At 40.0% G+C, this 14,976-nt stretch overlaps 2 protein-coding genes across 3 annotated transcripts in view; one reads left to right on the top strand and one right to left on the bottom strand.

Annotated features, from left to right (window-relative positions):
* Positions 1-14,976, top strand: part of LOC129727990 (ejaculatory bulb-specific protein 3-like) — a 102,932-nt gene that overhangs the window by 63,586 nt on the left and 24,370 nt on the right. The window lies entirely within an intron of this gene.
* Positions 348-1,067, bottom strand: LOC129727994 (ejaculatory bulb-specific protein 3-like). 2 transcript variants are annotated; one of them, XM_055686332.1, is made up of 2 exons: positions 981-1,067; positions 348-918 (listed from the first exon to the last, which is right to left on the bottom strand). In XM_055686332.1, the coding sequence occupies exon 2, from the start codon at positions 872-874 to the stop codon at positions 494-496; it is 381 nt and encodes a 126-aa protein (XP_055542307.1). In that variant the 5' UTR covers positions 875-918; positions 981-1,067; the 3' UTR covers positions 348-493. The 2 variants fall into 2 exon arrangements, with proteins under 2 accessions (XP_055542307.1, XP_055542308.1); XM_055686333.1 differs by having other exon boundaries at positions 348-901; positions 981-1,006.

Genomic DNA, 14,976 nt, shown 5'->3' with positions numbered 1-14,976 from the left:
TACAGCTTCAACTATTTTTTATCCACTGCCTTTTTCTACATTATCCTGTACTAACAAATTAACTCTGCCGATGCTTCCTGCAATTTTCGTGTGTACCAATTTAAATAAACCTAGCACATGATGGTAGTGACGTAGGAATAAACTTCCCCATTCGATGCAATTGGATAATTGCCCGGATTGGAAATCCAGATTATTGATCGCCAAAATGGCGAATCATTCTGGCATATTGGTGTAAGGTTGAAAAAATCAGCGTATCGAAACGATGAATCTGCAGGTCGGTTCTTTAGTTCGGATTAGTTTAAGTTTAGCTGTTGGGAGTTATGTTAAGAGGAAGTGAGGAACCAAAATTTATTTTGTGATTGGGGCAATTCTTTATTTCACTGTTACTAGAAGCGGTCAAAAATCATTACAAGATTTCGGGGTGAAATTGATCGATAATCGCGCTTTGTCCCGCAAAACGTGAGTCACAGCATTATCCAGGCGGCAAACATCCTTACAGCTTGATTCCATCCTTGTCAGCGTCTTCGGCGTACCGCTCGACGTACTTGTTGTTGGGGTCGTACTTGGCCTTCAGGAGCTTCCACTGTTCCGGGCGCTTCTCGGTCAGATTTTTTATAACCTTGGTGCTTTGGGTCTTTTGCTTCTCGCTGCATTTGGCGCAATCATTTTCCAGGGCATCAGGCAGAGAGCGTTTCAATTCGTTAACGTCCGGAGTGCAGGCGCCCTCATCCATCAGGCACTTAAAGTAATTGTTGAACAGCCGGTCCGAGTTCAGGATTTCGTCCACATCAACGCTATCGTATTTGGTCGTGTATTTGTCATCCTCGGCGGCAACCAGAGAAACCAAAGCCAGGGCGATGATGAAGAACTTCATGGTGATGCTGAGCGTCGGGAGTTTCTGCTGTGCGGAAAAACAAACTAAAATTTCAGATTATTACCACCGGGAAGAATATCTCCGCTTCTAGAAATTCCAGATCTACCTTGAGCTTGCGCTGAGGTCCGGAATCGAACTATGCTCTCACCAGCTTTCCCTCAGCTTTTTATACGTAAAAATCGATCCGGGCTTCTTACTAGCATCAACCTTCGGTCAATGAACCACTTTTCTGCTCTATCCTTCTACCGACGTAATTTCGGCAAACCACGCATATGGAAGAAAAGGAGGGTGTACCTCGCAAATGAAGCATGAACGTTTATCCTACGAGAAGAACTGGAAATCAGATGATTGACATGTTCGCGGAATCTAATTTCGTTTCTTTTGCCGTATCATATTTTGCCTCGCCAAGTTTACTCCTCCTGGTTCTAATTCCCTACACGTCAAATCACGGGTTGTTGTATTATTATCTCACGAGTATGTCTAAAAATTTAATGACGAAAGAGTCTTATCAATCCTATGTTCACGTCTAATAGCAAAAATTTCAAAATGATATCTTTAAAGTGCTACTATTCTTTCATTTGATCAATTCTGGCAAATTATTTTAATTTGTTTTAAATTCTAGCACATCTCCAGCTTAAAGTACTTTTTCTTCGACAATCTTCTTTTCTGTAATTCATCGCCTATAATTTACAAATAGCTCATTTGAAATAAATCGCAAAATCAATTTTTTTTATAGTAGACACCCTTAGGAAGTCATATATTCTACTCCGATTAATGAAGTGGAAATCAAGCGTAGTTGCAAAATCCTCGCAATCTAAATAATTGGTAACGATAACCAAAATTAACTTTTTGAACTTGTCCTACCCTGACAGTTTTGACCTTGATTGTAATTGATACAGTATCAGTTTTCAAAAATGAAATATTTGGATAAAGCAATTGATAGATAGCTTATTGGCTGTATTATAGAACAGACAAATCCATTTTGTTTCGTTTAGAATTTAGGTTTGTTTGATTACGTCATATATTACAGCAATAAATTACTTTTCCATTTGAATATTATTGTTAACTAACTCTGACTCTGCAAATCTGCAATACCAGTGGCTGTTCAAGTGACGTCAATAGTTCGCAATTGACGTTAGCTTCGACTACACTCGAAGTCGCACTTCCAATTTGTGAGATGAAGATAATTGCATAATTGGGTGAATTTGCCCATAGCACAGAGCGGTCCGAGTGCTTACTTACCATCCATATTTCATCGTATGAGTTCCACACTTTGGTCGCTGGCTGGGTTATATTAGATATCAGAGTATCCGTCGCAATTAACGCCTGCGACATGGTTTCACTTTATTTTGCGACAACAATAAAGGGTTTCGCTTCTAAATAGCGTCAACATCATCGATGTTTGGTAATTAGTTTAACTTATTTCAACCGTTCCCGAAAATACGATCATGTACCGTACATATGTAGCTTTGGGGAGATCATTTGCACTTACAATTGCGCACTTCTTTTGTTTCAAGCACGTATCTCACCTAGCCTGAATTCGCGGAATCATGACAAGCATTCTGTTTAGATTAGTTTGAGCTGGTATTTCCTACTTTGCTCAGTCGAATAGATAATTCAATGAAATGATCGGTTTTTTTTACGTTGATTTAATTGAATTTGTTATTTTTAATTATTTTAATTTACTTTGATGGTGGTCTCTTACCACTTACCATTACTTGTAAACTCTAAACACTGTGGTAAAATAGACCTTAAAAACTCCTGCCCAGTGTATCGCACATGACGTTGATGTACCCACATCATTGATATGACCAGCGAAATTCGCTTCCATTAGATTCTGGCATTTCCAAAAACTAATGCGCAAACCGGTCCCATAAGCGTTCTCGCACAATTAGCAACTCGCGCTTGCATGATTGCAATTTTCAAAAAACTGATCACCCACTCGGACCATCCATCCATCATCATCATTCCCACAAGCTCAGACCGTTCAGAGAGGGGAGATTACAATCAAACAGCTGAGTGCGGGGCACGAAGGTTGGTGGAGAGAACTTTTTCTCTCCACCTTTCCGGCTGGTTCAAAGGTTATCGGGAATCAGCGAATTGCCTTTGCTAAAAATATCCGATTAACATCCCCGCCGCGCGAATCTACATTGTCGAAGTCGAAGCAAAGCCAGAATCTTACGCGATCGCCTGTCAAATTTAAAAGCATGAACAGAATTATTTTTGAAATGCCCTACACGCTACAAAAGAGTTAGCCGAACTTAATTTTCAAAACTGTATGAATTTCTATCAAGTCAATTTCCATTGAACCAATATTAGTTATAATGTTAAACTCCTAGAAAATAAGGAATTTTCAAAATAAATTTTTCCGCTTAAATCTTTTTTTACAAAACTTAACAAACCAGCTAGTTTAAGCGTGTATGCCAACCAGTTTACGAGGACAAGGACTTACGATTATAATTCAGATAAGAAAAGAATCAGAAACTTATAGCTGGCTGATCTAAAATTGAAATCCGAATGTAACTTGAAATGATGACCACAGCGTTAGCAACCTTATAAGTGAATATATTATGCCCATTTCTTTTATGCAATGAACAACTATGAACAAATACACAGATAAACGAATAGTTCATATCATGCCAGGCAAAAGAGAAGCACAAGAAATCAGAATCTCATCCAGACAGAAGCTATATATAGCGGACAAAATGACCAGGAACCGACATTGATCAATTTTGCCGCTTCCAGACACAAGGTAGGATTTTAGACATGTTTTATTTTTGTTATTCCCCACGAGGCTGGAAAAAGAAGACTATAACCAAAACATGATGCCGCTTGACGACTTCATCGAAAAGAGCAACCTGCAGTTTGGAACACCAAAAAAAATGAAGCATTTTTTTTTTGTTAGAGAGGTAACGATACCAAATGTATGCATATGCATAATAATTGTTCGTATTTTTTCAGTTTAAAATATCTCCTAACGTAAACTCGGGCCAATTTCAGAATATTAGTCGTTTTCTATTTTTAGGTTCCAGGCTGCTTTCGATTTGTGTAGTATATCGAATAATCCTATTTCGTTTTACATTATTTGCCATCAATTGTTATCTTACTCAATCCTCTGGGAAAGCATTTTTATTGGAGATTGAAAGGGCTACAATTGATGCTCTAAATGAGCCTAACATTTTAGGGTTGATTTAACAAGGCGTTCAGTATCGCCAGAGCCGAATTTACGATTGTGGGGGCCCAGGGCCTTCAAATAAAACAAAACGGTTTTTTATCGTACGAGTTAAAAACATTTATTTGTTATTGTAAAGTTCCAAAAAAAATGTCAGAATTTTTTCTTACGAGTTTTTTTTTTTGCAGGGAACTTATTATTTAAATAATCAACATTCAATTCCTTCAGTATATCGTACTCGCAACTTAACAATGCTAAGTTTGATAGCCTTTCATTCTTCATAGAAAAAAACTGTTTCTAGATTTGCGGGGGTCCGGCCCCCCTTAAATCCGGCTCTGAGTATCGCTGCAGGGATGCTTCAGTTTGATTTCTTGACGTCAAATCAAACTTTATTAAAATATTTTCGAAAGTTTTTTTTTTCTAGGCAGGCTACAATAAAATCAGTTTATTATTACACTGGTCGACACAAGCGAAAAAAAAGATTATGGCTTTTTAACCATTCTTGTGATTTTTGGTGCCTCTAGTGAATGCAGAAAGACGTCAAAAGGCTGCAGAGTGGTGCTCGCCGGGTTCTTCGCTTCTACATGTGCTTACGGAAGAGCTCACTTCAGTCTCTGAAAAAGTTATCTTCGCTAGGGGCACCAGAGACCCTAAATGTTTTTGGAAAATGTATGCAACTGTTCAAAAAACCGGAAAAACTCTGCTTGAAATTTGAAAAAAAATATCCATGACCAATATCCTGAGGGGTACCAAAATGCACAGGAATAGTTAAAAAGCTATAATCTCTTTTTTTTCAGTAGGGCATCACCTGTGTTCACCACACCAGAGTGTTATTTAATAATATATAAGACGATTGAAACAAATAATTGATTCATTGTACGTACATTAAAAACCGATACTTTCGAATAACTTGCTGCACTCGGTTGACATTTTATTTATTTGCAAGAGAGTTCTTCTATCCAGTGGTTTAAAAATTGATTAATGCTCCAGTCTATGAATTCTAACAAAAATAATTTGATTTCATAAATCATATATCAGTTTTAGGTCTCAATTGAGTTTTGAATCATGTTATATCTACTAGTGCCTCCGAACTCATAAAAATTCACATTCGAATGGTTCTAATTATGTTCCTTCTTTACCGCCCAGCTCACAGCCCAGAAATTTACATTCACTTTCTCAGAAGATAAAGTTTAGGGTTGTTTTCTTATACACTAAGCTGACAGAATTTTTGATAGAAACGTCCAATTTTGATTTAGTTCGAATACAAATCCATACCAAATGATCTAGAAATACACAAAAATGTATTCGACCATTTTTGATTTGGATGAAACATTGCACGCGTATTTGGTGTTTTTTTTTTTAAGGTATGCATTTCGGCATATGCTTTACTAAAAGCTCTGGAAACTGTGTAAAAAAGTGTTTAAGAATATATTGTAGAATTTTTTTTTGTTTGAATAAAACTAAACTTTTATTTTATATTCAAAATTTTGGAAAAAAAAATTTCATTCCAAACTTTTTGTTGGCAAAAAGTGGATTGTATTTCAATATTTATATGCTCGTTGCTAGAGAACCACGAATAACAATAGTCTCTTTTGTTATTCGTAATTCTAAAAAATATCTAATGTTTTCAACATAATTTTAACATATCTCAAGATGCTCTAAGAACGTTAGTCATTAAGGACTTCATGATTTGAAATTACTATTAGAACAAGACAATATCATTGGAATATGATGATTCTTCGAAAAACTGAACTAGAAACAATGTTCTAAAGCTTAATTTAAAGGAAAAAAATCTTCAGTATACTGGACTTTACATAAAAAATCGGAATAACGTAAGATTTAATAAAAATCAAGGATAAATTTAACCAATAAAAACCCAATAAAAATTGAGAAATTGATTTATTTCCTAAATTTCTTCAAACTTTTAAATGTTTAATTTAATTACTGTTATTCATTGGAATAGAATTGTTCTCAAAAACGTTAAAATTAAAAATAAATTAAGCATAACCCTTTTAAAAATACTTTTTACAGAAAGTTTTACTATAACTTCAAGTCTAAAAAAATGAGTAAAATAGTCAACTCTTTTTTTGTAATTCAAATTCAGTGTTTATTTAGATTTTTGTTTTTCAGTTTTGGCACAATACCACAAATTTTGTGCCAGTGGACCGCTCTTTTCTACGATGTACGTATAAAAAAGTGTTGATTCAGAAAACAGCTCAGCAAAACGTTTCAGCTGAAAATCCAAATGAAACAATTCAGTACATCGTAAAAAAGTTTAGAAATCAAGTATACAGCATTTGAGGTTTGTATAAAATTATGACGTTAGGCTACATAACATAACTGGAGAGCTTCGTAGTTGCAAGGTTATAGAGAAGAATCAAGACATCCGATGTTCAGTGGCATACCTTTATGCTGTTTTCTGCAATACCTGCCAGATTTTATTTTACGCTGTTTGCTAAAATTCCTAACAAATTGCTTCCGTTTCAAATTACAAAAAATGCGTTAAGATAATTTTTAAGTTTGAAATAAACTTTCTTTTCTGTTTTTCACTTCATGAACAAGTAATATTTTTTTCTACAATTACATCCACATTCACATGCGTTTAACTTGCTTGTTTTTTAAGTGTTGTGGTAAAACACATAATAAAATGTCCTGAATAAAGACTAGTAAATAAATATATAATAACAAACATGCCACGCTTCACAATTTGAAAAAAAAAAATCGGGAAGGATTGTGTGCAAAGCCACGACCGTGTTACTTGCATTTGAGAATGATATGTTCAAAGCACACTCCTCCTTTTTAATCAATCTCAGAGCTACAGACCTTATTTTAGCAACGGATGTCCACTGAAGAATGAGAGTGAAAAAATGGCTCGAAAAAAGAACAACAGGATTGTGTCTTATGCGGGTGTGTCCGCATCGGATTCGGGATATCACTACCTGGGATCGGTGATCAATTGGGTCTTCCCAGCGACGAGTATCAGCTTTTATTGTTCGGAGGAAGGATTCGTGGGATCCAGTTCTGTCGGTGTTCTGCCAATCCTTTGTCCATGCCTCCCTGATAATGTCAGTCGTCCATCTTTCGAGATCATCCGCAGGAACGCGTCGTGTCCATTTTTTCCTATTGCGTCCCAAGCCAGCGAGGTGATCTGCTTCTTCGTTACCCGGAACACCACAGTGACCAGGTATCCACGCAAATACAGTATTTTCAGGAGCAAATTTCTGTATCCATTGGATGTAAGGATGCGTAGATCTCTCATTGCCGAGCGCCGATATGACGCTCGCAGAGTCGGTGAGAATTATCAAAGGTTTTTCTGTTGGAAATGATAATGCAATCATTATGGCTGCCGCTTCTGCTGTGAAGATACTGTCTTGATCTGGAAGTCGGCGACAAAATGCGATGCCAGGTCCGGAGACTCCTACTCCAACTTTGCCCCTAGCCCCTGAACCATCTGTATATCGAACAACCCGGTCCATATATTTTGTCCGAAGAAGGTCAGTAACGGATGCACGTACAGCGTGTGGGTTGGATCCAGCTTTGAAATTGTTTTTTATTGTTGAGTCTATGTGTATCTTGGGCTGGTTCCACACCAGTGGACTTCAACTACCGGTGGAAGCTCATGGTTGGTCGTGTCCTTGAGAAGGCGGTTTGCCTCCGTCAGGAGGAACCCCTCCATTCCCGGTCCATAAGTTTTAGCGAAAAAGCTAATCGCCCGGTGGCAAATCGCGCTGACAATATAATGATGGAAAGAAAGCATTCCACTTTCGACGCATACTGAATTAACAGGAGTAGACGGTAAAAGTCCGGCTGTAATGCGAATAGCTTGCCGGTATGTTGGGCCGAGCTTTTTCACCAGGGTTTGCACACCAGTTATTGTGAGCTCCAATCCATATGTTAAACGGGAGTTTATAACCATGTTGGCCACGTTAAGTCTTGTCGCTCGATTTGAGTTTGTATGCCGTCCAGAAAGGGCCTTGATAAGGTTGATTCTGCTGCGGCAGTCCTCCTTAATCTTATCGCAGTGTGGGGTGAAGGTGAGATGACGATCAATGGTGATTCCCAAGATGTTCATTGTTTTGCGCCTTGGAATCGCAACACCATCAATTATGATGGGATTATCCAAAATCCTGTGGTTCGAGTTGCAAATATGCATATATTCGCTTTTTGCTGCAGAGAGTTGGAAACCAGTCGAGGCGGCCCAGCTTGCCACTCAGGATGCAGCTTGCGCAAGCTTACATCTAAGAGCCTTTACTGTCTTTCCAACCACCATCAATACGATATCGTCGGCATAGACGAATATTCTTATTCCTTTCGGAAGGCTGTCGAATACGCTATTTATTTTTATCAAAAAAAGAGTCACCGCCAGTACTGACCCTTGGGGGACACCCGTTTCTTCAGAAAAAGCCCGGGATTTTTGATTTCCAATTATTACCTGGAAGGATCGTAGGCTCAGGAATCCCTTGATAAAGTGTAGCATGTTCCCGGTTATGCCCCAGTTGATTAATTGTTGTAGCACGGCCGGCATCCAAGTACGATTATATGCCTTTGCGTTATCCAGCGCAGCAATCTCAACATGTAAGTTTTCTTTTGAAGTAGAATACTTCTCTCAGGAAGTTCGGCTACATAGGGATGTGAAATGAAAATCTAAAACCGAAAAAAGTGAAAAATATGTCCAATTTCAAATGCTAATAAATCGGTTAGTATTCGATGGATTTCCTTCGTTCTTGCAGCAATAGATTGGAAAATCTTCTAAGATTCTTCCCAAAATAAGATAATTGTAATTTTATTATTCACACTATTGTACCATTGAAAATAGTCAAGCCTTGTCAAAACGAGAAATTCGACCTCTGATTGGTCGTTTTATGCTTGCTTCCCAAGCACGGTCGACAGGATCATATACCTTGCAATTGAAAACTTGCTATTTGGCCTATATAAGAGCCTGTTTCAGCCGAAGCCGCTCATAATAGTTCTAGACAGCGACAACAGCAGTCGTCCTTCCTTAATAGCAGCACTAGCCCTGTGATTGGTCACCACGTCTCAGGAGCAGCGCGGTTTTTCTCAGCGTGTGTCGCCAGACAACCATTATTCCCCCCGTGTTGGGGCAGCATGAAGATTGCCATCAGGAAATCCATTTTTGGAAATCAAAATGCCTTCTTGAAGGCAAATAAACAAGTCATTGAAAGTTAATAATTTTTATCAACGCAAGCAAGTATTCTGTGTTGCATCCTAGCAATTTAAATTTGTCGCACCCGTCTAATTTACTGAATGTGAAATAGCTTCCACAGTGCATGTTGTCCGTGTATCTTAATTCCCCCAATGTTAGGGCAGCTCAAAGGTTGTAATTAGCAACCGATTTTGAACCGCCACATGCTTTTTTCAAGGCAAATAAAAAAATAATTATCAGTACACCCTAGGGATTATCGAAAAAATGCCCACGGACCATTATTTCATCTTTACGGACAGTCTCAGTTCCATTGAGGCTCTCCGATCGATGAAAGATGTTAAGCACTCTCCGTATTTCCTGGGGAAAATACGGGAACATCTGAGTGCTTTATCCGAAAAATCTACTCAGATTACCTTAGCGTGGGTCCCTTCTCACTGCTCGATACCGGGTAATGAGAAAGCGGACTCTTTGGCTAAGGTGGGCGCAACAAACGGTGATATTTATGAAAGACCAATTGCCTTTAATGAATTTTTCGCACTTGTACGTCAGAATACGATCATCAGTTGGCAAAATGCTTGGACCAGAGGGGAATTGGGAAGGTGGTTACATTCCATAATCCCCAAAGTATCGACGAACCCGTGGTTCAAGGGGTTGGATGTAGGTCGGGATTTCATTTGCGTGATGTCCCGGCTTATGTCCAATCACTATAGATTTGACGCGCTCCTCCGTCGTGTTGGGCTCGGGGAAAGTGGTATCTGTGCCTGTGGTGAAGGTTATCACGACATAGAGCATGTGGTTTGGTCATGCCCTGTACACCGTGACGCCAGGTCTAAATTAATAGCTTCCCTGCAGGCCGAGGGTAGACAGCCGGCTGTTCCTGTTCGTGATGTCTTGGCGAGCCGTGACCTATCCTACATGTCCCTTATATACGTTTTCCTGAAATCCATCCACGCCCCAGTCTAGTCCCGTTCCCCTCCGTCTACACCCAACAAAACGACAAGAACACGTTTGAACCTTAAGCACAAAACCAGCAACCAGACCCCGCACAACAGAACCAGGACCCAAGGACTACGAGCCTCTGTCCCAACTCACGACATCGTGGCTCAGCAGAACGAATCCATACATGCCATTCGACGATTATCAGACGACCATTGAACAAAAAAACACTGATTGGAAATCCCATGCTAGTTTTAAGTTAGACTTAATTTCAGCTCGTAGTCGGCAGCGAGGATAAAAAATTTGCTTTAGTTTTTAAGTCATCAGATATAATTGGCGCCGTTAAACATTAAATTGTATTTGTGCCGTGTCAAATAAATGTTATGTGAAGAAAAAAAAAAAAAAAAAAAATAATTGAAGGTTAATAATTTTCTGGCATCAACACAAGCAGACATTCTGTACGGGATGCAATCAAATTCGGTTGTAGTTGTCTAATTTTTACTTTATTTAGTAAACCCCCCACTGTAGGGGCAGCGCAAAGGCTGCGATCAGCATAACCGACATTGAATAATAAACTGCCCTGTTAGTACGCATTCACAAAAGCAGTTAGTTCGACTATGCAGAGCTAATATGAAGTCGATTCAATCAATCAGCATAAACAGAATTTCGTCGTCTCCCAGCTGCCAAGTTGCAACATGATGCAACACGCAACAGCGAGCAAACGAAATCGCTTGATGTTACAAACCGCAATAAGATACGGGTTAAAACCGTTGCGTGTGTGAGAGCACCATCGGTGTTTATTCGCTGGATACACTGTCTACTGATCGCAATAATCTGCTTACATGCGACATGGGGACGGGAATATTTTCTTCATCCAAGCTGCACAACACGACACAAAACATGTTATTTTGTTGCTTCAATGAGAGTGATATCGGTCCGGCTCGACAGAATGTTCACAAGAAATCATTTTTGTGCATCCGAGCTACGAAACTGAGGAAAAACTTTAGAAACTGAAAAAAGAGGTGGAGCTTATCAAATGATCGCTCTGAACCAGAATGAAGTCACACATATTTTTCAAGTTATATCATTCCACCACGTACGTAAGATAATTCATTCCTATTTTCATCCCTATATAAGAGCCTGTTTTAGTCGAAGCCGCTCATAGTAGTTCTGAACAGCGACGACAGCGTCCTCCCTTAGCAGCAGCGGGAGCGAGCAGTGGGTACCATCGATAGCGGATAGCGGCCACAACTGTGGCATGGCTGCGAATAAGCGTAGCAGTTTCAGCGGATCTCACCATCGATAGCAGCAGGGCCAGCAGATGCAGGTACAGCGGATACCAATGGCGGCCACAACTGTGGCATGGCTACGGATAGCGTTGCAGGTGCTCAGCAGTTGGGCCAGCGTATAGCGGCCACAACTGTGGCATGGCTATGCATAGCGTAGCTGTTGCAGCGGGTATATCAGCATCGATAGTAGCAGGGTCAGCTGATGCAACGACATTCCCTTCACTAAAATGCTGTTTCAGTGTGGTAGCGGGAAGCATCAGCAGCAGGCTTGCATGAAGTGAATACATCAGCCAGCAACTTTCTCTAAGGCCTCTGCCATAATAGACGCGAAAAGCGGCGCGAACCGATTCGCTCGGCCGTAGGTTGATGTACAGCTCTACTGATGGCTGTACATTAACCTACAGCTGAGCGAATCGGTTCGCGTCGCTTTTCGCGTCTATTATGGCAGAGGCCTAATGGGAAAGTTGTATCAGTTTGTTCAGAAGAATATTATTGTCGGTAATATTACAGAGATGCGATTGCGTAAATCCGATTTTGAATTGAACAATTGTTCTTTTGAGAACAAATAACACTTATTTGAAGAGTTAATAGCTTTTGGTACCAACAGCAGTATAGTGACAGCCTCAGCGGTAGATGCAGATGCAGCCGGTACTTCCCTGAAGCCGATGTAAAGGTGAATGGGAGCAGCACGGCGAAACAGTTCGGGTTATGCTTAGACGCGTGTCATTTTTCGTTGTTGATATTCCCCACATGAAACGACGCGCTTTCGTATGATAGCGGTGGTATTAGCGGTAGATGCATTTGCCAACACTTCCTCCAGTAAAGCCGTGTCTAGTTTTCAATGTGAAAACACCTTTCTCATTGTGTTGACCGTGCGCCTTAGTCCTCACTATCAAGGTAACACAGAGATGTAAGATAAACACTACATCCTATGATAAATTGAACAATTGTCCTTATAAGGACAACAAATGAATTAATGAAGATTTAATTTTGAATTAGAATACTTCTCTCAGGAAGTTCGGCTACATAGGGATGTAAAATGAAAATCTAAAACTGAGAAAAGTGAGAAAAATTTCAAATGCTAATAAATCGGTTAGTTTTTGGTGGATTTCCTTCGTTTTTGCAGCAATCGATTAGAAAATCTTCTAAGATTCCTACCAAATGCATGAAATTGCAATTTTATCATTCGAACTGTTGTACTATTGAAAACTCTTAAGCCTTGTCAAAACACAAAATTCGACCTCTGATTGGTCGTTATACCGCGCTTTCCCAAGCACGGTCGGCAGAGTTATGGACCTAGTAAATTGGGAATGCATCATTTGGCCTATATAAGAGTTTCATTAGATAAGAAACAAACATTTCATCGGATATTAAATTGAACAATTGAAATTTGAAGAACACAAATGATTATTTGAAGAGTTAATATTTTCTCGTTTTGCGCTATAATCCAAAGTTAATTATCTTCATCTACATGCATACTCTGACTATTATTACGTGTTTGCGTCGCTTAGTGTTTGGCTACGGTCATGCAGAACGCAAATAACGGCGCGATGCGATTCGGCAAGACGAAATCTGTTGAAATGTATAGCTCTACTTCGCCTTAAAAAGAGCTGTACATTTCACCACGGTAAGGCGAATCGCATCGCGCCGGCATTCGCGTTCTGCATAACCGTAGCCTTTGTTCCGTTCCCGTTTAATGATGTCGTATTAAATGTGCATATTACAATTCGGCAGTACTTCAACTTCTCATTTGCACAAAATTTAAAAATATCCAATGAACTTCATTCAAAATATCAGACAAAACAAAATTACAATACTGCCAATGAACGGTCGACGTTTATTTACTAGAAAAAAATGACTGACACGCAAGCAGCCAGGTTATCTTTCTTGTAAAAGTATTCTACTTCAACCTTGCGGTCGTGGCTTTGCATACAACCTTCTTGTGATTTTTTTGCCTCGTCTAATGCTTGGCTAAGAGTACCGAAGTAGGTGATGGTACCACCACCTGGGCGGAATGCGTGCTGTCGTGGATCTAGAAGGTTGTTGTAATAGAGATGCTGGGTTAAACGTCGATTCACCATCCTTTCCATCACCTTCGATGCACAGCATGTTAGTGAAATAGGACGGTAGTCCTCTGGAGATCGTCCATTTTTGTTTGGTTTGTTGATTGGGACCATAAGGCTGTGGTTCCATTCAGGGGGAAACTATGTTCGGTCCAGATTTTGTTTATGATTGCTAAAAGCTTTACTTTACCATTGATAGTTAGGTTGTTAAGCAATGGGTAACCGACGTCATCGGGCCCGGCTGATTTTTCTTTAGATACTGCTAGTGCTAGTGTAAGCTCGCTTGGCTGGAAAAGCTGATTCAAATGCGGGTTGTTATCGACGTTGGGAATAGTGATTTCGTTTATGGAATTGGTGGAGACGGCATTTCGTGTGATGAATTCGGTTGTATATCCGTTTAAGGATGATAGACCATGAAAGTACTCTCCGAGTGGATCGGCGACTATAGCTGGGTCCGTTACTCTCCCGTTTCCAGTTTCTAAGGCTATGCCTGAGTATTTACGTTTTCCAGCGATTGCATTAACCCTCCTCCAGAGTTCCACCGATGTGTTATCACTACTGACTCCATCAATAAACTCTTGCCAACTGGCAGTTTTGGCGTCACGGATAATACGCTTGCATTCATTTCTCTGTTTCCGATATGTGTCCGCTACTTTTGCCTTCTTCGGGTGAACTCTGGAAGCCGTTTATTAGCCCGCAGGGCTTTTCGCTTTGCTTTAACCGCTGCTTTAACATCTGGTGACCACCATCAAAGTGCTTTCCTCCCTGGGTGTAGAACTAGTTCTGGGAATTGAAGCTGTAGCCGCATCAATGACACCTTCAGTGAACAAGCCCATGTTTAGCGTAGTCGAATCGCTCTGAAAGCCTTCTATAAACGTGTTGATGTTTTGTTGATATTTTTGCCAGTCGGCTTGGTCATACATCCAGCGCGGTCGTCTAGTGGTAGTAACTGGAATATCGTTGGAGCGAAATATTACAGGGTAGTGGTCGCTACCCATGGGGTCATCGTGAGTTTGCCAGAGCAACCGGGGTAGTAAACTGGGACTAGCGAAACTCAGGTCTATTGCCGACTCTTTTCGTCCCTGGATGTATGTAGGAATTCCACTGTTAAGGAGAACTAAATCCATCTCCTGTGTGGCGTTAAGTACATCGATCCCGCGTCGATTTTGTTTCCGGCTTCCCCATGCCTGATGGTGACCATTGAAATCCCCCAGTAGAAGAATGGGACCTTCAATGCTTCCCAAGGCATCGATTAAGGACTTTTTGAGATTATGAATCCTCTCGTTGGAAAGGTAAACGGAGATTATTGTCACCGGAAAAGGATGAGTGATTCTAATGGCAATTAGTGGTAGATCTGTATCAATGTTAAGGTCAGTGAAATCATATGGCTGTCGAATGCCAATCGCAACTGAATGGTAGATATTTTGACGAGTTCTTAGGGTCCACTTGTATGGTCCGCTTAAAGAGCGGTTCAGCCT

Source organism: Wyeomyia smithii, chromosome 3 (genome assembly GCF_029784165.1).
Source record: "Wyeomyia smithii strain HCP4-BCI-WySm-NY-G18 chromosome 3, ASM2978416v1, whole genome shotgun sequence".
NCBI classification, from domain to species: Eukaryota; Metazoa; Arthropoda; class Insecta; order Diptera; family Culicidae; genus Wyeomyia; species Wyeomyia smithii.
Note: the sequence above shows the minus strand (reverse complement) of the source record. Positions and strands in the feature narration are given on the sequence as shown.